This window comes from Chelonoidis abingdonii, chromosome 2 (genome assembly GCF_003597395.2).
Source record: "Chelonoidis abingdonii isolate Lonesome George chromosome 2, CheloAbing_2.0, whole genome shotgun sequence".
NCBI lineage: Eukaryota > Metazoa > Chordata > Testudines > Testudinidae > Chelonoidis > Chelonoidis abingdonii.
The window spans coordinates 118,711,566-118,735,372 of record NC_133770.1 but is presented as its reverse complement, the minus strand read 5'-3'; the positions used below and the strand labels follow the sequence as shown (position 1 = coordinate 118,735,372).

The 23,807-nt window shown below is 41.0% G+C and overlaps 1 protein-coding gene across 8 annotated transcripts in view; it reads right to left on the bottom strand.

Annotated features, from left to right (window-relative positions):
• The window catches only part of LOC116816393 (poly(rC)-binding protein 3-like), a 754,639-nt gene that overhangs the window by 18,179 nt on the left and 712,653 nt on the right, over nt 1-23,807 (bottom strand). For 7 of the 8 annotated variants that reach the window (XM_032765573.2, XM_032765583.2, XM_032765584.2 and 4 more), the window contains 4 exons: nt 21,756-21,797; nt 21,209-21,284; nt 19,280-19,332; nt 4,352-4,521 (listed from right to left, as the gene is read on the bottom strand). In XM_032765573.2, the coding sequence (XP_032621464.1) occupies nt 4,352-4,521; nt 19,280-19,332; nt 21,209-21,284; nt 21,756-21,797 (341 nt within the window). Of the gene's footprint in view, nt 1-1,323; nt 3,084-4,351; nt 4,522-19,279; nt 19,333-21,208; nt 21,285-21,755; nt 21,798-23,807 lie in introns of those variants that run through there. The other variant, XM_032765582.2, reaches the window with a different exon arrangement.

Genomic DNA, 23,807 nt, shown 5'->3' with positions numbered 1-23,807 from the left:
AATGCAAGTAGGGTCTTCCCTGAGCCCAGGGCTCCATGCAGCTTCAAATGACTTGCAGGAATGTCTCCTGCTCACTGTTGTTGAATGGAGATGGGCAACCACCAGAAGCCCTTCCCTTTGGTCTAGGTGCTGCCTCCAGACAGCAGATGAAACCATCCCTTGAAGATAAGAGAGGTGATGGTGTTTGAGGATGGTACCCCCCAGAACGGCCGCTAAAGGTACACGTGAGGGAGCTTGGGGCTTGTTTGGTGGGAAGATATCAGGTTCTTCACTTCCCCTCACAAGGAATTGGGCTCTTTGGAACTTAACCTCAATACTTTTGCCAGGGATCCAGAAGCCATCTCAGCTACATTTGTAAAGGTTTGGAGTGCATGAAACAGAAAACTTTGGTTTTCTTAATCTCTACCTCCACAAGTCTCACCCATTCCCACTGAACAACACTGCTTTCTCTAACCTGGTGTCAAAACTGGTCTTTGTAGAAAGTCAATAATACTGTCTTTATACAGCAAACAATGCCATCTGAAATATTAAACTATATAATTTACATTAAAAATGCCTGTTACCTGACCCTGAAATTTGGAGCCAACTACAGGGTGCCTTCTCAGGTTGGTGAGCAGTAGCACCATGTTTTATAAAATTATCTGTGTATAATTGGATTTTATATTTACAGCTCAGTTTTACTCTGAGGGATCTGTAAAAATGACATTATGGGGATTCATTGTGTATTATCGCACAGTGACTCCACCTCAAACTGGCTCAGTTGGCAAGTGATGAGATGGGATTTTTCTAGCTGCTAATGCTGAAAGTTCAGCCGGTGGGGAGTTGTGTGGGGGGCGAAAATACCCTCTCATGTATCATCACAGGTGGCAAGTATTCTGCAGGCCAATATCATGGCCTCAGTTACACCTCATTGTCTCCAAATGATGTACTGAGCTGCACAGGCATAACTAAGGGTCTCATTTGGCCTGCCTTACCAGATCTTTATTTGTAGTGGTGGTGATGATGATGCATAAAATAGAAGGAATCCAACTTAGTTTTCAGAGGCCTTATTGAGTTTGCAGTTACCAAAACTGACTGTTTACATGTAAACAGACCAAATTTAATTTGGAAGCCCATGATGCGTGACACACCTGGAACTCCATGATACCAGTTTTACAGAGTCACTTTTCAGAGAAAAGTTTCATTTTATGAATAAATACACTGAAGGCCACATCCTGTGTTCCGTGGAATCAGTGCATTTCTTGAGTAGGTAAGGAATATAGGAGTGGGCCCTTATTAATTATCCTTGACCTAATCAAATGTTATCAAAATGGAAGTAAAAATATCTTCAAAAAGCTACTCTTCAACAAGAATAAGAAAGCTCCATTGGCTAAAATTCATTTATAACCCAAAGAAGAAGTTAGATAGCATACAGGTTAAACTTAAATTGTGGTTCATTTCATTTGTAGTAAGAATTTTAAGATAATAATTTGATAACAAGGATCCAGTTATTACAGTGGAACCTTATTTCGCAAGTCCTGTAGTTACATGGTTCAGGCAGAAGACCAGTTAAGAGACAAGAGATGTACAGGAAATAAAGCATTCCTAATGCACATGACTAAGATGGGGCATATTTCAGGGGTACAAATATCAACAGTTGGTTATATCCATACAGAAACAAAAATAAGGTTAAATCTCTGTCTCAACAGACCATGCTGCCCTTAAATCTAACTTAGTTTAGATATTCTCATGCACATATTCAACAAGATATTGCAACAGAAGAATCTTTATTTAAACTTGTCTGATAAAAGATTTTAAAGATGACAAAACTGGCTAGAAATAGTTCAAGTACTTCAAAGAACTGGTATTTTTTTAAAATGCAGGCTACTGTCAAACCTTGAATTACGTATTATAATTCCTGGAAGTAATGCCCCTGGAAACCAAACTAATGGGAATGACATTAGCACACTAGTCAGAGCTGATTGGTCTGCAGTGATGTCAGTATCAGAAGTAATCCCTGAACGGACAGAAAAGGTAGATCCAGGAATGATGGGAAAACTTGGTGTCCCCTGACCTCGGCGTACATTGACTATTCTTGCATACCAGTGGGTATCTTGGTGAGTTTAGTACTTTGATATTGTACTCCACTCTCTCTAGTAACAATTTATTTCACATCTGCCTTTTATATTTAATAAAAAATTATAAATAAATAAAAAAATAAAAAAAGAAAGAGCACGTAGGACTCATATCAAGTTTTGGATTTACAACCCTTGAAGCTGGATCCATTTACCCACAGAATAGGTCCCACACGGGCTTGGCACTCTATATTTCCCTCCCATGGCCTTGCCAAGCTGCGTAAGCCACAGGCTGGGGACACCGCTTGCTGGACTGTAGTTACTCAATTTCCATGGCCCATTCAATCCTTGACTGCCAACTAGTTCTGTTGCTGTGTTGGCACCTAAGTTAACAGAATTCCTCTCTCCTCATTATATCTTTTAGCAAAAGATTAGTCACATAGCATAGTTTTTAACAATGAAAAGGCCACCTTAATTACCTATGATACTTGAGAGCTTAATTTATCACACATTGTTTTAAGACTCTTCATTCACAAATGAAGTCATTTTACCTAAATACATTTTCAACATATGGTACATAATATATAATGGCTTATTGTATCTGATGGTAACAAATGCTTTCTAACTAGAAATTCAACAGGAAGAAAATACTACAATGTTTCTAGTTTCACAGGGTATATAGTATTCATGGAATATGATTGCTCAGCAGTTTTCTTCATTGCAAAAGTGTGTTAAAAGACCTCTTAAATGTCCCATTCCATGAAAAGAACCACTAGACAGCAATAAACAGAGCTGTGAGAGTTCACAGGATTTTCTAATTGAGTCAAAGAGAGGTTTGTTCACTAGAGTTTCTGTCTCTGGTGAGCAGCTCACTGCAACTCCATTAATAACTTGCATTATTTTATTTGCATGCTTTAGCTGTCTTGAAGATCTTAAATTATCATCTTCTGCAATCCAGGTGCATGCCATATGGCGTTTGTGCAACTAAAAGTGGAGGGGTCTATTCTCGTCTCGATGTGTGGGGAATCCCTGAACACCAAGAGAAGAACATATCCTTAAGGGTTAAAGGAGGGAACACATTTTTACTTGATTACAGGGCTTAAGGAAGTGACTTATATTTGCTATAAAGAACGTAAAGCACACTAGCTGTATGTTGTCTTTGGATCCTTGGAATGGCTTGTGCTGAAGCTTCGTGGTGCCATAGAACAGTACATTTATCCCTGGCAAGCTAGTTTCAAGTAATGCAAAGGTAATATTTTGTTTGCCATAATGGAAGGCAAATCTCCTTTCCCTTCATTCATGGAATCTACATGCTTTTCTAGTGTTGGCCAAATGATGTTGGTGGAGAGGTGCTTTGGCTGGTTAGATTCGCTAGGACTGCAATTCACAACATACACAAGCTTATACTATTTTACACACTTTATATCACTTTAATAGCAAGTATCTTTAAGAAAGTAGCTTGATTTGCAAGATGGCACAGTGTTTTTTAAAAATAGTGTAATGTATAGCTACTAATTGTCCTCTCTAGTGCCTTGCTACAGCACATACAGTAGATTTATGACAGAGAGTTACATTCATTGCACTTTCTCAAAGGGGTAAGAGCAAATGAAGTGCTACTTGCATATCAACTTTAATCTTTTCCTAAATAATTAAATCCAAATAGTGAGTCATAAGCAGTCTCAAAGGGCTAACTCTACAACCAGTGTTTTCATTAACTCTGGAGTTGAAAAGTGGTGGAAAGGAGATTCTCACCCTGCCTGATGAGGATGGGCTTTTTTACAAATCTCTGGGGCTATCTATGAAAAAATAAATCCCAGGTCTCTTTAGCAACCAAATGTCTGTTTAATATCCCATTAATAACCCTGAGAAGCAATCTCCAGCTAGCAAATTAAAGCTGGTTTGCAATCTGTTTCACTATACTTGCCATTTAAGACAGCAGAATGAGTCTGCATCACTATCAGTTTGTCCTATGAAAAGTTTTATGTTCCAACGAATTTATGACAGTATCATTTTCTGTATCCAGCTCAATGGCTAGATGGCTACAAATGTGAATGTTCAGATTTTGAGCTCTTATGCTTCAGTATAATTGAAATTTCACCAGATTAAGCCACTTTCTATATAAACCACCAATAAACACAGGCTCTAACAGTACAGGATTTACAAATAAGTAGGAATAAAATAAGACTATGCAAAATGGACACTGCACAGCAACTTTCTGGCTTTATCCTAGGCAGACATTTGTTGGAAAACAGACAGAGCAACTTTGCAGAAGCATATCACTTACAAAGCTAACTTACCTTGCATTAATGAGGTACTGTGCTAAGCTGATGTTTGCCGGGGAGCCTGTGATTGTAACTTGTCGCTCTGCCGAGCCTTCTGTGGCATTAGCAATCTTGATCTGCGCTCCTGACATCTGCCTGATTTCATTTATCTTACTGCCTTGTCTGCCAATAATGCAGCCTATTAACTGGAGTGGGACAAAGACTGAAATTAGTGCCACAGACACAAGCAAAAACCATTTAACTGCAACTTGTCGTATTGATCGAAATGTGGTTACTAAGGTCTCTCGATATCAAAACAAAAGATTTTTGCTGTGCTGTTTGAATGACTAGCTAGCAGGGGTCTATGGGCTCAGTGCTCAAGCTACTATAGTTAAAGCATTGTCATTTTGTAGGTGGTTATGTATTAACTCAGTATCACAGGCAATTTAGCCATCCAATACCTCAGAGAATACTGGCATATTGTAGGGCTACAGAATACAAAGTAGAGCCCAGCTTGAATTTCCAGTGAAAATATCAAGAGATGCAACATAACTGACAAATCAGACAGACTGAAAGCTCTATTGTTGTGTCTGTGCATCAGTCTGAAGAAGAGCTCTGTGTAGTCCGAACACTTGTCTCATTCACCAACAGAACCTCACTCACTAGGTCTTTCTAGCTTGTGTGACAGTCCTAAACTTTATTGACCAAATTTTGCCCTCCTTTACACTGGTTTCTTACCGTTAAAGACAATGGGACTTATAACCATGTAGTTGAACGCAGAACTGGGCCTAAGGCGCGATGACACTTCCTTCACAACCTGATCCTTGGTTTTATTTGCAAAATGTAAGTCAGGATTCTGCACGTGTTCCTATGTCCCATTTTATCCTTCAGTAAAATTGTACCAGGTCTATTATAGGAGTGGGCAGGTGAGGGTCTGTGGCCTGCAATGTGCAGGAGGTCTGACTAAATGCTCACAATGGTTCCCTTCTTAGCCTTAAAGTCAACTGGCAAAATACATTGCATGTTGTTTCAAAGGCTGCTTGAAAGTTCTTGGTGAGCTACAAATATTAGTTCTAGTATTATTGATTTATACTATGGCAGGGTCTAGGAACCCCAATCCAGGGTTAAGGCCCCATAGTGCTAGGCACTGACCAGCTAAAACACAAAGAACACAGTCCCTGCCCCAGAGTGTTCACGGTCTAGATGGCCAGACAGGCCACAATAGAAGGACAAAGCAGATAGATAGGGTTGGGAGGAGTGGGAGAATGAGGCAAATAAATGTAGGAGCTTTCCCATTCCATAGTCTGAGGGTCTGTTTGTGTGTTAATTTTAGGAATTTTTCCTTTTCTAAGGAAGGATCAGTGAGAAAGTTGTGGTGAGGCAACTTTGGCTGCCCCTTGAGTCCTCAGATTTCCTTAACCCTGGTCAACCAAGTTCTAGGCCTGAGCATGGTACCGGCTGCTACAGCTGGTCGTGTCCTAGCCACAGAGATAAAAAGGTTTTTGAATATGTTAGCAGTAGAGTGGGCAAAACACAATACAAATGCGTGTAAAAACTCTGATTTTTGTTAACATTTAGAAAAAATGCAACCAGCTCTAGTCAGCAGGGTTTGTTAAAGTGTCTATGGCCTGTCAAAACAGTGTTGTGGTTCTAGAGCGTGCTCAGATGGTAGCTGCCCTGAGGGAGTTCATGCATGGTACCATGAGGACTATTTTATCACCTCTTATTCAATGTGTTCCTGAGGCCATTTGGAAGGGGATACCAAAGACACCCAACTATATGCTGTTATCATGCCTGATCCAGCTGGTAGAGTGGAACCAATAGCCTTATACCTAAATGAGTTTGGGGCTTGAATGATTGTGACTCAGTCCAGATAAATTGGAGATAATGTTGGTGGAAGCCTCCAGAAGTGCTGGTGGTACTTTAGTCAAGACCATGACTGAGAAATTGTGACCACTATTTGTGACCCAGATGAACAACATAAGAGCATTGCTAGACCTGGGCTGCTCCTGGATGCCCAAGAAGTGGTGGTGGCCAAGAGCACTTTTTAATTTGTGGTTGGCAAGGAGAGGGTCACCTTTAATTCCTGTGAGGAGCTTTCCACACTTACCCTTTGTCACCTTAACCCTCCCTTGCTGTAATACACTCTGCATGGAGCCACATGACTGAGACCAAACACTAAAGCTAGTTCAGAATCTGGCTGTCCCCGGGGAGCACATTATACTGGGGCTCTGGGATTGATCTAGCTTAGTTATTTATATGGTGTGCATTACCATAGCGTTGGACTGTATGATCTGCATGGACTGTCAATACATTTCTGGGAATCTTAGGGGTTGGTTTTAATCTATGCAGTTTAAATAGTTTGGAATCAGGTCATCTGACAGACTGCCTCTCCTCCTCAAGTAATTTTGATGGCGTAATACTGGTGTAAAAGCGGCGTGACACAACGGTGAGCCAGACCCTTTGCATTTTGTCTGCCTCACTCTGAGAAGGAGTCATATGAAATTATATCCAAAACCGATGCTTTTTTTTTCAAGACAAATCTTTCTAATACTACTGACTGGCCCACTCAGGAGAAGCCATCTCTCATTCTGTAGATGGTTGCACAGCAGGATTTGGCAAATCCTACTGGGTCCTTTGCAACAGAGGTGGGTCCATGAAACACTGAAAGTGACAGCACTGTATGAAGTGTTGTATGTTCTACAGTTACAGGTTTGCTGCTTCTGAAAACTCTCGGCCGATACAATTAGAGGACGAGCAGTACAAGAGTCTAACATTTTTCTTTAGCAGGACCATTAGAACTGCTTTGAGACTGACGTTCATGAGGTCTTCCAATGTATCATGGGCCTGATTCTCCTCTGATTTACAATAGTGTAATGCAGGTGTGACTCCACCAAAAACCATGTAGTTATACTGGTGTAAATCAGAGGACAGTCATGCATCCACGAGTTCTTAATCGTCTCTTCACGTCCATGGCAAAATTCCTATAACATCAATGGGACTGGGATCGAGCCAGGACCATAAAATTCTAGTGGATGGGACCATGAGGACTGATTTTTAGCTGACACCAGTTTAACTCTATTGACAAGTGGAGTTACGCCTGATTTACACCATGTGAGTTCAGATTCAGGCCCTGTGTCTTTCTTCGTGTTTGTTATTAAGCACTGCCCGTCTACTCAGCACTATACAAAGACTATCACACAGAAAGAGAGAGTATACCAGTTATACTTTAAACTATGGCCTTCTAGCATGAGTTTTCTGCTTGTTCGGCTCCTTATGTCCCTCACTGCTGCATTCTCTCTGTATGGCACTGAGAGTAGCCAGACATTTAGTCTGTAGTTTATTACAAGGCCCCTACTGTAAAGCGTTGGCTTGTCATGGTGGTGCGTGGCTTGTGGGCTGTTTGAATATTTCACTTCTAGATAAAACTGGATTCCATTTGGAATAGTGCTAGCAAAAGGTACTGAGTAGGCAGCATCTGAGACTGAAGTTTTCTGCTTATCCCCAGTACAGGTACTGTCAACTCAAGCTTCCCAATGCTGCCTCGTCAGTTTACCTCCACTGGCCTGGTGGGAGTAGCTTCAAGGGTGAAAGAGGAGTGTGGGCTCAGCCCATTGGCTCCTTGGCCTCTCTCCTGGGACCGCCAACAAGGCTGGACCCAAGACTGAAACTCATTTAATAACGACCATTGAACAACTGTCAGATGGGAACAACTGTCATCCAATACCAGTCTGAACCACTGACCAAAGGTGAAAAGACATCTCCCGTTATTTAAAGGAAGTTTCAGTCCATGTAAGAATCGATGTATTGTGTATCCATGGAATTGTTTCTGTTACATGTTCTATTGGATGTGTCTGACATTCCCAGGATACCACAGGTAGCCGTGTCTTCCTAACATGTTACCCTGATGTAAATCCAGGATATAACTGACAGTAGAACTTGGTCTATGACGTTCTTTTCAAAGGAGACTCTCTAATTGTTTTTCATAAATACTTAGTTTCATTTCCTTCTCATTATTTTCAATCTCTTTTATTCTTTCTGCTTCTTTCCTCTGTTGCACAAGTATACTGCCTTGTTATATGCCTCAGAAGGGCTGCCACAGTGGGATTTATTTATGCATTTTTATTTAGAAAAGGGGCTGCATGAGGGACAGTGTAGTTTAGTGGAAGTCACGATCTCCTGATATCTGATCATAGCTCTCTCAAGGGCTTATTGTAGGACCTTGGACACAATGCTTGACTACTCTGTGCCTGTTAAAAAGCAGCAGTAATATTTAACATCTTCCCTCTCTCTCCCAGGTGTAATGCAAAATCTGGCCCATAGTGATTTCACAGACTTCATAAACAGATATAAAGAAAATTGGTAGGACGAATATTGAGATGACGACACTTTCATTGTCATGGTTCCATTGATGATCCATGGAGAATTAAAAATTGGGCTTCCCCTTGGTTAAAGAGAGACAGAATCAGGCCAAGACCAAATGCAAGAACATACCAAAAGACTAGGGGGTAAAATACTTATTTTTCAGAAATCACTTCTCCTTGACCAAACCCAGGTAAAAATATCTGGTTAATTACATATTACCATATTGGGTGCTATCACATTTGTGGCTCTCAGTATCAAATTAAATTAAATTAAATTTACTGGGCCAGATCTTCAACTGCTGCAAACTGGCATACCTTCATTGACTTCAGTAGAACTATTCCAATTTACACCAACCGAGGATATGTTCCAATACTTTTAATACGGATCATTAAAAATTGGTAGTAGTAAATGAGTTCTTTTAAGCCATATTTTCACCTTTTAAGCCCTTTAACATAAGTAACGACACGTTCAAATTCAGGAAAGCACTTAAACAAGTTTAATTTTAAATTAAGATTAACATTGTGCCTAAATTCCTTTGCTGAACTGAGCTTTCTTGAATCAGGATTATTCAGAGGATGAAATGCAATTTTATTGCTGACATTCAGACAATGGATATATTAAAAAGCAACACCTGGGCTCTTAGGTTGGACCTATTGGATATATTTGTTATGTTTAGGCACTCTGTTTACAGGTGCTCATTTCTGCAGGTAATCAGTTGGAGTTTTGCCTGAGTAAGATCTGCAGGATCTAACATTTTCTCCTAGATATTGAGCATTTCTCAGTCAAGGACAACAGCTATGTATTGGGAAGGCCATATTTACCTTCCCAGTGTCTTTTATGGAGATGGTGTTGAATTTGATTGTCAGATACCCTTATGGTGCTTATGTGATGAGCTTCCCAATTAGCTATTTGAAAGGAAGGAGTCATTATTCCTCTCAAACACAGAAGGCTGGCCCATCAGGTTGTCATTTCCAATTCAGCTGGATTTACAGGCCAATTTATATTTATAGAGCACATTTATCAGATTTGCGGCATTTTATTTTCAAAGCATTCTGCTGTTTTGGGGGGGTTTTGCTTTCTGTTCATTGTTCTCTCTCTCTCTTTTTTTTTTAAAGGGGGAAAGGTGACTTTTATCTTACTGACCAATGTGGTTTTTTTTTTTGCAGTGTCAGGTGTTTTAAGATTGGGATCCATCTATGCCAGCTCCATTGTACCCCACTTCCATCAGCTTCTCCATCCCCCCACCTAGCTATCACCACTCCACCATTATATGCCAAGATGTACATCACAAGTTTTTCCTCTTACAATCTAAGCCTGGAAAGCAGAAAAGGATCCTAGCAAGTGGGTGGAAGATAGGGCCCCCCAGAGCTTGGAGCAGCCCCACAGCTTCCCAACCTCTGCAGGCAGTGTGGCGACCCCGCAGCTGGGCTCCTCATTTTGTCAGGGATAGTTTTAGTAAAAGTCATGGACAGGTCACCAGCTTCCGTAAATTTTGCTTTATTGCCCATGACCTGTCCATGACTTTTACTAAAACTATCCCTGACAAAATCTTAGCCTTACTTATGCTTTCCTTGGGCCAAACCCTACGGTCTTTACTTAGTTTGTATTTAGTGTTTGCTTAGGCAAATTCCTACTGTGTTTGAATCAGTGGGAATCTGTCTGATCAAGGACTGAGTAACAACTCAGACTTAGCCTTCTGGGTTTATTTCTATTTAAATCATATCCTGTTCTTCTCTGGTCATTCAAGAGTGTGTGTAAGTACAGCAATCTCGAGTCTCTTCTAATTTCCACTGGTATCTTACATCCACTTGGCAAAAAGGTCAATGTCTCCTCAAGGTGCAAAGCAGTAGAGAAAGAGGCCCATTAACACACAAATAATTATTCCTAGTTTGCACCAGTGCAAGGGGAGACTAACTCCCAGAGTAGGCTGCCCTCACTGATGTACACTCTGCCCTTCCAAGAACTAACAGGTTACACAGACCTATTTTGCAATACTAGACAAAATAAAGGCAGAGAAGGATAAAGGCACAACACTGAAAGTGAAGCACACAGCCCACTGGTTGCACTGCTTAGGAAACAGTTTCAGAACGACCCATGCTGCAGGTATGTACGTTCTTTTACCTTATTAAAAAATCAGTTCATTTCCTTGGCTGCTTGTCAAGATGACAAATATCAACCCTGATTTCCTATTTGGAGCAATAATCAGTATTGCCAAGTAGCAGCAATAGCAGAAAGTATTGATGCTGACACTTTATTTTTAGGGAGGACTCAGCTTTTTTCTTACTGTTACTAGCGCGGCCTCTCGAGGGATATGCTGGTCACCACATGTATAATGAACTCAGAATAAGTGACTTTTGGTGAGCAATTTAGACAATACCAACAAAAATCAATTTTGAGGGATGAGCTAAAAGCAGACAGACTTTAATTACTGAAGGCCAGATCATCACTTCTACTGAGAGGACCTACTGTGGGTGCAATTCCCTCTAGCCACAAGGAAAGGGGGTGAGGAATCAGCCTACCTTGGGCCCCTACAGTTGTCCCTCTGTCGGGACAGTGGGGTGTTGGGGCAGGGCCAAGAAGGTTGGAGCCATTTAGAATTTTCATCATCTCTCTTAGTGGGAGGGATTGTGCGGGCAATATCGTGGGGAGGGGAGGAGCCTCTCGGGCTGGTAGATCCCCTGGATGTTCCAGATGTACACGGGCAGTAGTTGCTCTCCATGCACTGCCGCTACCCTCCTCTCCTTCCCCTTACAGAAATTGTGCTGCCATTGGGTGACTCCCCCTCTGGCTGCTCAGCTGCAAACACAAATAGGACTTAAGGCAGCATTCACTCCCTCCCGGATTATTGTATGCAACCCTAGGGTATGTCTGTGTTACAGCGGCATGGCTAAGGGGTTGCAGCTACGCCACTGTAGCGTAGATGCATCCTACATTGCCAGAAAGGTTTTTTTCATTGTTGTAGATAGTTCACCTCTCCAAAAGGCAGTAGCTAGGTTGACAGAAAAATTCTTCCTTTGACTCAGAGGCAGGGCTGCCCAGAGCGGGGTGGGAAGTGGGTCAATTTGCCCCAGGCCCCGGGCCCTGCAGGGGCCCCCACTAGAATGTCTGAGGCTCCCCCCCAGCCCCAGCCCTGCTTTCCTCCATCTCCCGGTGCCTCAGCGCGCCGCTTCCAGGAGCAGCCCTGGACAGAGCTAAAGTGGCGTAGCTTGGGTGGGGCCTGAGCTCCTCCCACTCAGAGCCGTGTGGTAAAGGGGCGGGGCTGCGAGCTCAGGGCTGAGCAGTGGGAGCTCGGGGCCCCGCTGGAGCCACACTGCTGCAGCACTGTCCAAGGCCGCTCCTGAATGCAGCATGCTAAGGCTCCGGGAGAGGGGGGAGGCAGGGGTAAGCGGCATGGTAAGGGGGCTGAGGGGGTTGGATAAGGGGCAAGGAGTCCCGGGGACAGTCAGGGGACAGGGAGGGGGCAGAGGTTTGGGGGGGCGGTCAGGGGATGCAGAATGGGAGGGTTGGATCGTGGGCATTCCAGGGGTCTTGTCAGGACTCAGCAGGAGGGGTGGATAAGGGTCAGGGCAGTAAGGGGACAGGGAGCAGGGGGAGTTCGTGGGGGGTGGGGTCCCGGGGTGGTGGTTGGAAGGGTCTTGGGGGCGCGGTCATGGGACAAGGAGCCAGATGGGTTGGGGATTCTGAGGGGAGCATTCGGGGGGCAGGAAGTGGTTGGGGGTTGGATAGGGGGCAGGGTCAGGCTGTTTGGGGAGGCACAGCCTTCCCTACCCTAAAGTTCATTCAGCAGTTTGAGGCTTGAAGACAGCTATTTAACATAAAGAGCCAAGTTGATATCTTTTCCCTTAGGGCTACCATCCCTTTCACTTCTCAAACGCCAAATTATAGTCTACATTTAATTTCAGTGCCATAGGGAGAGTCATGTTAGGGGAGGGTAGCTTCATTTAAAATTAGCCACTTTAGATTAACAGTGATAGAGCCAAGAGAGCCATGGGGGAGAGATCACATGAGAAGAGCAATATCCTATACCACCTACCTCCTTCCCAATCCTACCAAGGGAGACTCCCCTCTCCTGCATTCCCTGAGGCTCCAGAGGGGTTAATTCAGCGGTTCTCAAACTTTTGTACTGGTGAACCTTCACATAACAAACCTCTTCTGCAATCCCCCCTTATAAATTAAAAACACTTTCTTTATATATTTAACCAACTATTAGAAATGCTGGAGGCAAAAGCCGTTTGAGGTGGAGGCCTGAAAGCTCGCACAGCCCAGTATAATCCTCTTTTGACCCTGAGGGATCACTGACTCCAGTTTGAGACCCTCGGGGTTAATTTAAATTTTAGCAACATGTCATATCACATGCAGTTGCTTATTTTTGAGATTTCCGTTTTCACAACGTAAGGTCATTCCCAGAATTCCTGGAACAAGCTCAAATGCTCTGTTCTGGAGTATGTACATAGTCTATATAAAGCAAACCCACAGTACTGTTCCAGTTTGTGCGGGACACATGGAGCAGTCTCTAGAACAGATAAATTCATGGAGTTAAGTCCATTAATGGTCTTAGCCAGGATGGTAAGGAATGATGTTCTCTAGCCTCGTTTGTCAAGAGGTGGGAGGATGGCAGGAGAGAGATACTTGATCATTAACCTTTAGGTCACTCCTTGGGGACTTGACTGGCCACGTCAGTAGACAGGATACTGGGCTGGATGGACCTTGGTCTGACCAGTATTGCCGTTCTTATTTTAGACCTAAATGAACCAAAGTTATGGAGACAGATATGAGTCAAGAAGCCAGCAGAGTATCAGAAACCTGGAAAAATCTCTGACTGAATGGGCTCAGGCATTTGGTCACAAACTCAGGTGGTTCAAAAAGTTTTGATTTTTTTTTTAAGCAGAATTTTTTTATTGTTTCTTTAAACAATCAAACACAGCAAGCAGCAAATATTTGGCCACACACTTCTGAAACCCCAAACCATGTTCAGGTTTTGGCAGACTAATTTCAGCTTTTCAATTAGAAAAATCACAAGAAATTTTGGAGGAAAGCAGACATTGTCTGTGATTTTTTCTGCTTTTTAAAAACCCCTCGTTTTCGATCCAAAAAAAGTTTTGATGGAAAATATTTGTCCAACCCTTTTAATGAGCTTTAGTGCCTTTTAGCACTAGCTGATGCTGAGAACCAGTCATATGTTGTAAAGGTGACTTGAAAAGAAGTTCTCAAAACTGGGTTTGTGCCGAGATGCGGAAGGTTTTTAAATATTTATTTTTCCCAGGGCTTCCCAGGGGTGAGGTGGAGGGGAAATGGGGCAATTTACCTTGGGCCCCACAGGGGCCCCCTTGAGAATATACTGTTCTATAGTATTGCAACTTTTTTTTTACGGAAGGGGCCCTTGAAACTGCTTTGCCCCAGGCCCCCCATTCCCATAACCTGCTCAGGCAGCCTCTCCCTGTCTCCAGCCTGCAGGGGAGGGGCTTGGTGGTGAGGGAATGAAGCTTTGGCTAGTGAGCTCAGAATGGGTGCAGCTTCAGGCGTATCAAGAAAAATTTGGGGCCCTGGTACATAGTGTTTCCTAGGTCCCCTCCCATTTATTTACACAGACATTAGGCCCCTCCCAACTTGAACTAGGGTAGGGGGAGAGAACAATTGTCCTTTCTTTCCATCAGCCTAGGTTGCTCTGGTCAGTTGTGCCTGCTCCAGGACTCTGCCCGCTGAGAACATTCACCCTTCTGTACTGCAGTCAGCTTCTCTGGCTGCCAGAAACACAAACAGCCAAAATTCCTGAGCTGCCTATATTTTATCACGAGAAACGCCCCCACAATTGTACCACTTCTGGGGCTGGCAGCACTACATACACACCTGTGCATATGCAGAGTACCAACTCCACTTAGCACTTCTATTAATATACCATTGAATTTAATGCTAGGAGCCAACCCAAAATATTATTCCATTTTCCTAGCTGTAGTGTTCCTGCCGGCTATTTCTATGCCTCAACCCATTTCATCCTCAGGGATCCCTTTTAAAAAGGTGGCAGTAAGACTGGGCTTGACTTAACTTACAATGGGTTTGATTTAAAACTCACATATGCTGGCTTGTTCTACTCGATCTTGAAAAATCTGCTATTGCTGGAGGATTTTTCAAGTAATGCAGTGATGCACATTTGCATGTCAGAGGTTACTGCTGAGTCAGTGTGCTTTACAGTTGTGAGGCTAGGAACAGATTATCTCTGTTGCAAAAGGCACGCAGGGCCAAAGTCTGCTCTCGCTTTCATCAGCAGACCTCCAGAGAGACTCTACTGGAGTAAATGGAGTTACTCTGGATTTACAGTGCTGTGAGCAAGAGCAGAATTTGAGCAGTGAGCTTCCCCAAACCTGCACTGTAAGGACAAATATGGTGCTCTCATAAAATTCTGAACAAACAATAAACTAGATGATAAAACATATTAGCAGGGTGTCCTACTAATGCAAAGCTTGCCAGATCTCAGGCACTTGGGAAAGGAGATGCCTTTTTCCTATTAACTCTGATTTGCTTTCTCCTCTTCTTTCTATAAATCACTGCCACTGAGATTAAGAGGGTTTGTATCATGTTATAAGTATCTGGTAAGTAATGTAATTGTTATTTGTGATCCCATTTATGCTTGAAAGCTTTTTTTACTGAAGGGAATATCTTCAATTTTCTGTGTCATTCGTTTATAATGAAAGTTGATAAGACCTAGAGCTGACGGCAAATATTTGAAAGTTTTTTCTATGGCAGGCAAAGAATCAGTTGGAAATGTTAAAGCGATGTCTACGGTTCCAATACCTTGTAGGGTAGCGGGAGGACTGTCACAGGTGAGAGGTGGGTAGGCCAGTCATATCCTGTTTGGAGTTCACAGAGTTGGAGTGTGGCTCCAGTTTTTAACCTCTCTTTTTAAAAGCAATGTTGTTTACATTGCACGTTTATATAGTTTAAGTACATTTTGTGCTCATGAACGATACTGAATTGACAGCCTTGGAGACAACAGCCCTCTGATTAGTCCAGAACGATGTGCACAAGCAAGTTATAGTACAGTTTCCCCAAACTAGCTGGCCTATGTGTTCTCAATCCTAACCTGGAGGAACTTCCCCATATAATATGGAGGTTGTTCATTTTCCAAGTCCATTCAATTCTTTGTGTTTTTACTGATACTGTTAGTCTGGGTGCCACCTGTGATGCAACAACTATTCCTTAGTTAATAACTTCACTTAGGGCACCAACCATCCAGTGATTGATAACTAGTGCTCTCAATTAATTACAGTTAAAAATTAATCGTGATTAATTGCACTGTTAAACAATAGAATACCAATTGAAAGTTATTAAATATTTTGGAAGTTTTTCTACATTTTCAAATATATTGATTTCAATTACAATACAGAATACAAAGTGTATAGTGCTTATTTTATATAATTTTTATTACAAATATTTGCACTGTAAAATGATAAAATAAATAGTATTTTTCATTCACCGCATACAAGTACTGTAGTGCAATCTCTTTATTGTGAAAGTGCAACTTACAAATGTAGATTTTTTTGTTACATAACTACACTCAAAAACAAAACAATGTAAAACTTTAGAGCCTACAAGTCCACTCAGTCCTACTTCTTGTCCAGCCAATTGCTAAGAGAAACAGGAGATAATGCTGTCCACTTATTTATGTCACCTGAGAATGAGAACAGCTGTTTGCATGTAGCCAGCATTGCAAGATATTTACGTGCCATATATGCTAAACATGGTATGCCCCTTCATGCCAGGGGCGGCTCTAGGTATTTTGCCGCCCCAAGCTTGGCAGGCAGGCTGCCTTCGGCGGCTTGCCTGCAGGAGGTCTCTGGTCCTGCAGATTCAGCGGCAGCCTGTGGGAGGTCCGCTGAAGCTGCAGGACCAGTGGACCCTCCGCAGGCATGCCGCCGAATTCAACCTGCCTGCCGCCCTCGCGGCGACCGGCAGAGTGCCCCCCGTGGCTTAGCGCCCCAAGCACGTACTTGGCGTGCTGGTGCCTGGAACCACCCCTGCTTCATGCTTTGGCCACCATTCCAGAGAACATCCTTCCATGCTGATGGCGCTCATTAAAAAAATATATTAATTAAATTTGTGACCGAACTCCTTGGGAGAGAATTGTATGTCTCCCATATATTTAATGTTATAGAAGACTTGGATGATGACCCAGCATTTTGTTTGTTTTAAGAACACTTTCAGTGCAGATTTGACAAAACACAAAGAAGGTACCAATGTGAGATTTCTAAAGATAGCTACAGCACTCAAGATTTAAGAATCTCAAGTTCCTTCCAAAATCTGATCGGGACAGGATGTGGAGTATGCTTTCAGAAGTCTTAAAAGAGCAATACTCTGATGCGGAAGCCACAGAACCCGAACCACCAAAAAAGAAAATCAACCTTCTTCTGGTGGCATTGACTCAGATGATGAAAATGAACACGTGTTGGTCTACACTGCTTTGGATTTTTATTGAGCAGAACCCATCATCACCTTGGACGCATGTCCTCTGGAATGGTAGTTGAAGCATGAAGGAATATATGAATCTTTAGCACATCTGGCACGTAAATATCTTGCAACGCTGGTGTGACGGTGCACTCCATATGATATTATGAAAATATGCTAACGAGTGTGAATATGATGTAACTGGAATATGCTTAATGCAAAAGGTCTCTTGTCAGGTATCATTACAAAGCTTATAATCTACTGAATGTGGTCATCCAATTTATATAAATGTATCATTCTTGTAACTGAAACTAGAAATATGAAATATAACTCTGCAAAGTGTGGCCCATTAATGGTGGCTTGAAATCTTGATGGCTCCCATTAACCAGGACAATTGGTTGTAAATGGCTCTGTTTACTTGTAAGTCTTCCTGTATACCTGTGTGCTGGCAAGTGGGTAATGAAGTCTTACAGTGACATGTGATCATGTCACCTGAACTGGAATCGATCTTTAACCTGGTGCTTTTCCATTTAGATGGAGGGGTGGGAGCCCAGAGAGGGACAAAAGATTCCTGCCTTGTGCAAAAGATATATAAGGGGGTGGAACAGAACAAAAGAGGCTGCAGTCATGAGAAATCCCCTAGCTACCACCTGAACTGGAACAAGGGCTGTACCAGGGGAAAGGATTGGGCCCAGACTAGAAGGAGACGAGTCTGTCAAAGAAGCTTATTGGAACATCTCTGAGGGTGAGATTTACCTGCATTGTTTCCTACTGTACTAGGCTTAGACTTGCATGTTTCTGTTTTATTTGGCTTGGTAACTTACTTTGTTCTGTCTGTTATTACTTGGAACCACTTAAATCCTCCTTTTTGTGTTTAGTAAAATCACTTTTTACTTATTAATTAACCCAAAGTAAGTATTAATACCACAGGGGAGGAACAGCTATACATATCTCTCTGTCAGTGTTACAGAGGGCAAACAATTTATGAGTTTACCCAGTATAAGCTTTATACAGGGTAAAATGGATTTATTTGGGATTTGGACCCCATTGGGAGTTGGGTGCTGAGTGCTGGAGACAGGAGCACTTCTTAAGCTGTTTTCAGTTAAGCCTGCAGCTTGTGGGGGATGTGGTCCAAACTTGGATCTATGTTTGCAGCAGGCAAGTGTGTCTGGCTCAAACAAGGCAGGGCACTGAAGTCCCAAGCTGGCAGGTAAAACAGGCTCAGAGGTAGTCTAGGCACCTCAGGTGGCAGTCCCAAAGGGTTTCTGTGACCCAATCCATCACAGTCAGCTACAACAGTGCCACTTTCAGGTGATATTGTAAACAAGAAGCGGGCAGCATTATCTCCTGCAAATGTAAACAAACTTGTTTGTCTGAGCAATTGGCTGAACAAGAAATAGGACCAAGTGGACTTGTAGGCATTAAAGTTTTGCATTGTTTATTTTTTAATATAGTTATTTTTTGTACCTAATTCTACATTTGTAAGTTCAACTTTCATGATAATGAGATTGCACTACAGTACTTGTATTAAGTGAACTGAAAAATGCTATTTATTTTTACAGTGCAAATATTTATTATAAAAATAAAAATAAAGTGAGTACTGTAAACTTTGTATTTGGTGTTGTAATTGAAATCAATATATTTGAAAATGTGAAAAACATCAAACATATTTATATTTAATATAATAATTATTGTTTAACAGCACGATTAATCATGATTTTTTTAAAAACGCATGATTTAATCACAATTAATTGTTTTAATCGCTTGACAGCCCTATTGATAACACTTTCAGTAACAACCAACCTGGCCTTACTGGATCACGTGACCACAGGTGAAATGCTCTGTATCTCAGTCCTTGTCATTCAACAGAGCCATCCAGCCTCACTTTGTCTTCTTTTTTTATCCCACTAGTCTACTAACTTTCCCTAGATGTATTAATTCCTTACGTATCCAAAACTCATTCGACTACTGACACTAGCATAAACCGTATTTTCCCCCCGTTTTGCCTTGCACTCTGATACTCTGTAACACGGTTCTGATACCACAGACTAAATTTATTTTGGTAACAAATTGATGAATTAACACAAAATCAAATATTCTATCTACAGTAGCACAAGTGAGAGAGAGAGAGAGAGAGAGACTGACTATTGGTCCACTTACATCATTTGGAATAGTAAGCTCATGGGAACTGGTTGGAGTAGTGGCATCCAATCCTATATTGAGGGGACAGAGGGGAACACATTATGCCAATTGTTTTTGAAAAAAAAGGAAGACACAACAAATGATATTTAAAAGAAGGAAAATATGAAAAAAATAGATAAGAGAGAGTAGCAATGAAAAATACAGAACTGCTAGCAAAAGAGAAAAGAAAGCAAGAGATGCAAAACTTAAGAAGGTTGGATTGACTTTAATTTATTCTTATTTTAATTAACCTTTAACCCACCAAAATAACAAATGTCACGGCAGAGTCTACAATGCTATGAAAAGTTTCTAGAAAGTGGATGGTTCCACCTATAAATAACTATGAAATGTGTTCCATATACATTAATTGCCAAAAATGATTGGATATCTGAATTTTGACCTGTCTACCAGGAGTGCTGAATTACACAAAATAAAAAGTGGAAATCTATGGTAAACAAAAAGTAAAATGTGAAAAGAAAACTGACAAAATAAAGAAAGATGGGGAAAATAAACTAAGTGAACTTAAATTGTACATGAGATTAGTGATGTTGCAGAAATGTTGGAAGGAAATTTTTTCTTTTTTTTAGGGAAATGTACAAAATACTGTAAGTTGCATACATTTGTTTTTAAATTGGGTGGACAAAAGGAAAATGCTTAGGAGAAATGCAATTAGTGCTCTAACACTCAGTACAGTTACGGAAACATACAAATCACAAATAAAACAAGGAAAAGATTAAGGAGCAGCATATTAATGACAAGTAGAAAAACAAGGAAAATATAAAGCCAGGAAAGGTAATTTAATATTATTTGCTGATATTTTATCAGATACACCATGTAGAAGCAAATTATATTGTTTGTGTCATTTTTCTTTCTTCCTTTTCCAATTTTTCTGTGTATAAAGATATATTTTAAAACGTATTTTTCCCACAACTAGCAAAGATGGAAAAAGAATAATTTTATTTACAATACCTTATCTAAATGTTCATTATATTTACATTAATTTGTTTACATACTGTGTATGTTTATTTTACACTGTGTGTATATTCGCTGAATATTGTAGTCCAAAAATCAAATAAACAATTAAAATAATGAAATGATTCAGTCTCTCACAAAATTTGATGTATTTGATAAAAATGTTATTACTTGCCATACAAAATATGTACCAGTGTATAATTTGTTTATGTCTTGGGCAAATCTTGACTTCCAAGCCCAATATTTACTGAAACAAAATTAAATATACATTAAACTGATTTAATTGAAAGTTTATCTAATTTCAATCCTCTTTTCCAAACAAACAAATATCCCTTAACAATTATGACCTTAATTGAGCAAAATTCCATTGCTTTCATTGGGAGTTTTGCACAATTAAGAATAGCAGAATTTGTTCCAAGGAGAACAAGAATAATGGAAGACAAAGGAATTTCAGAGTACAAGGGATGCTTGTTTAGACCCTCAATTGTATGTTCTAAAATTTTTAATTAATCTGTAATTATAGTGTAAATACATTTTCCATTCTTAGATTTTAATTTCTCTTTGGATTTTTTTAATGCACAATACAAAAACAGAGGTCCAACAAAATTAATTTGATCAAGTACTTTAGATAATACTAACTGGTACGTACTATGTGGTGCATAATAACTTTGCATAGGACTAACTCAAAGAAACTCAGGCTCTTTGGCTGATGGCACAAATTAAGTGGATTGTATTAAAATAAATGGAACGAACAAAGCACAAGAATTTGGTAATGACAAAAACAAACAGAGCCACAGGGGAAAAGAACAAAGATTAAGGTGTGAAAACAAAAGGATCATCGGTCATTGCCCACATTTAGTATTAAAATGATGTAATGACCATGGGAAACAAAGCTGTTAAGAAGAAGGACATCCCCAGGGGGTCATGGGTACGTACCAGGGAAACCAGGGGTGGTCTGCCCAAGGGGAGTAAAGGGGGGATGCTGCATAGCCAACTGGTGAAGCTTGGTCAACTGCAGGGCAGGATGGGAAATTAGAACTAACCAATCAAATGGAATTATTTCAGAGTAGAGAAAACCAATTTACATGTTTTAAAACTGGATTAATTAAAATTAAAATAAAGGTTTAATCATTCATTCTATTCTACTGTATAGAAAAACTGGTTAAAATGACATCTCTATTGTTATTACACGTAGTGGCTATAGTTAATATTAACTACTTTTCTGTAGAATTACATATTAAAAACTCAAATATATAGCATGCATAACAGACAAAAACCTGTCATTTGTATCTGGGTCATTGTACTTTCTAGCAATTATTACAGAAGTTATCCAGTAATGCTAACGCTTGGCCATATGGTACACCGTTAAGTACACGCATCTACAGGCATGTCTTAATGTTAACTGTAGAAAGTAAATGCTGCCCAGAACAAATAAGAGAAAGAGAGAAAGAAGAAGGGAGTAATTTACATGCGCTGGACTCACGTCTGGATGAGGGATAGCATACTGCCCCTGAATTGTAAACGCCTGAAAATGACAAGCAAAATTAAAGATACGTATCAGTCATATTAGACAATAAGTACTCCACTCTCATCAGGCTAAAGAGAACCTTGTGCTGTTTTCCAAATCTAATGCAAATCACATTTCATTACATGCTAAGGGAAACTTAATTTTCTTGTGCTGCTTTGACAGCTGCACAGTACAGGAAGGGCTCTGTTGTGCCTCTCAGGTACAGCCCAATGGGGAAGGTGTTGCGAGGGGCACTGCAACAGTAGGTGCTCCTCCAGGCATGGCACCCCAGGCAGGTACATTTGGCCACATTTCACCCTCAGTGTAAGAGAGGGCAGACTGTGGCCAAATGCCTCCAGGAACATAGGGGCATCAAGCACTTTCCATCACAAGGGTCAAACTTCATGGGTCTGTGCGGAAGAAGATTTGGGCCAGAATTGGCTGCTGGACTTGCTCGGAGATGTCTTTGTGTTTGTCTTCAGGTGGTGCTACCAAACAATGTTTTTTTCAGCCTCCTCCATCCCTGAGGTAACTGATTCCTGTTTGTCTTTCTCACACCACTCCGCACAAGGTTGGACTAAGGATTTTAAAATGATTCATGGAGATAGTAAAATTAATTTTCTTCTTTTAATAAAGAGCCAGATTCTCAACTGAAATACAGTCCTTTGCCCCACTCAAACAGTGCAAAAAGGTTGGATTCTGTCCACAAATGGCCAGCATGGAATTCTGCTGGTACTGGATGGAGGAAGCTCCTGTGCCAGCTATCCTTTGCCACTGGCATAAGAGGCATGTCAGGGAAGGGAGGAGATACATGTTGCTGTGGCTATCCTCTCCCGCTGCCTCTATTAAATTCTACAGGATGGTTTAAAAAAACCCAACCTATACAAAAGGTTGTAATTGTCTATTACATTTTGCACAACTTGTCCAAAGGGGATAGCCCATCAAAACATTTTAATGTGTTTGTGCTTAGACAGGAGGGAAAACAGAAGGACAGATTATAATTTATAAATATTTGTACAGACAGAATCAGAAACAGGAAGAGATCTGATATGCTTATTTGACAAAAAGGTCTCTGAGAAAAATGACTGCTCTGAAAATTATAGAACAATTCATTTAATGGAATTTAATTAAATGTTCCAGCTACTTATTAGAAATTTGTACATCAGCACTTCTCTCCTTGAGCAGAAACATTTCGTTTATTTTAAAGTTACTTATAAAGTTGGGCCCCAGTCCTAAAAATACTTATGCCTGTGAGTATCTTTATGCATACAGGTGCTATTGAATGTAATGGGACTAGTCATGTGAATAGTCAGTTATGTAGAGATTTGGGCATAAAAGCAAACAGTAACGCTTTGATAAATTGTAAATTAAGGCCCTGAGCCAGAAAAACACAAAAGCACACGCTTAAGTTCCACCAAGAGCAGTGTCATTTAAGGACATGCTTAAAGCTCAGCACATGTTTAAATACTTTGCTGAATAGGGATAGATATAAGCACATGCTTGTTTTGCTGGGTCAGGTCCTTATGCAAGTGTTTAACCTCAAGCATGAGAGAAGTCCCATTGATATCATGCTTAAATACTCTGCTGGACTGGAGTCTAATTCTGTGGGCAAATCATTGGGACTGAAAAGCACTGCACTATATCTTTGACCTTCTGGCATATTTCAGTAGTGTTCAATCTGAGCCTACCTCTATTTCAAATATAGTAGAAAGAGCACACTTCAGCAGAGGTACTGGAACAATTTGTATGGTGGGGTGCTGACAGCCATTGAACCAAACTGTAAACCCTGTATATGATGGAGACCACTGCAAGCCAGGGGATGTGGCAGCACCCCCAGCACCCCTAGTTCCAGCACCTTTGCACTTCAGACTGTAAAACACTTCGGGGCAGGACTGTGTCCTCTCCATTGTTGGAACAAGCCAAGCACATTTTGGGAGTTACTGCAGCAGAAATAATACATAAAAATAATTGACTAAATGCATGGAAAGAGGAAATGGTCACTTTAATTTACAAACCAGGGGTGGGATC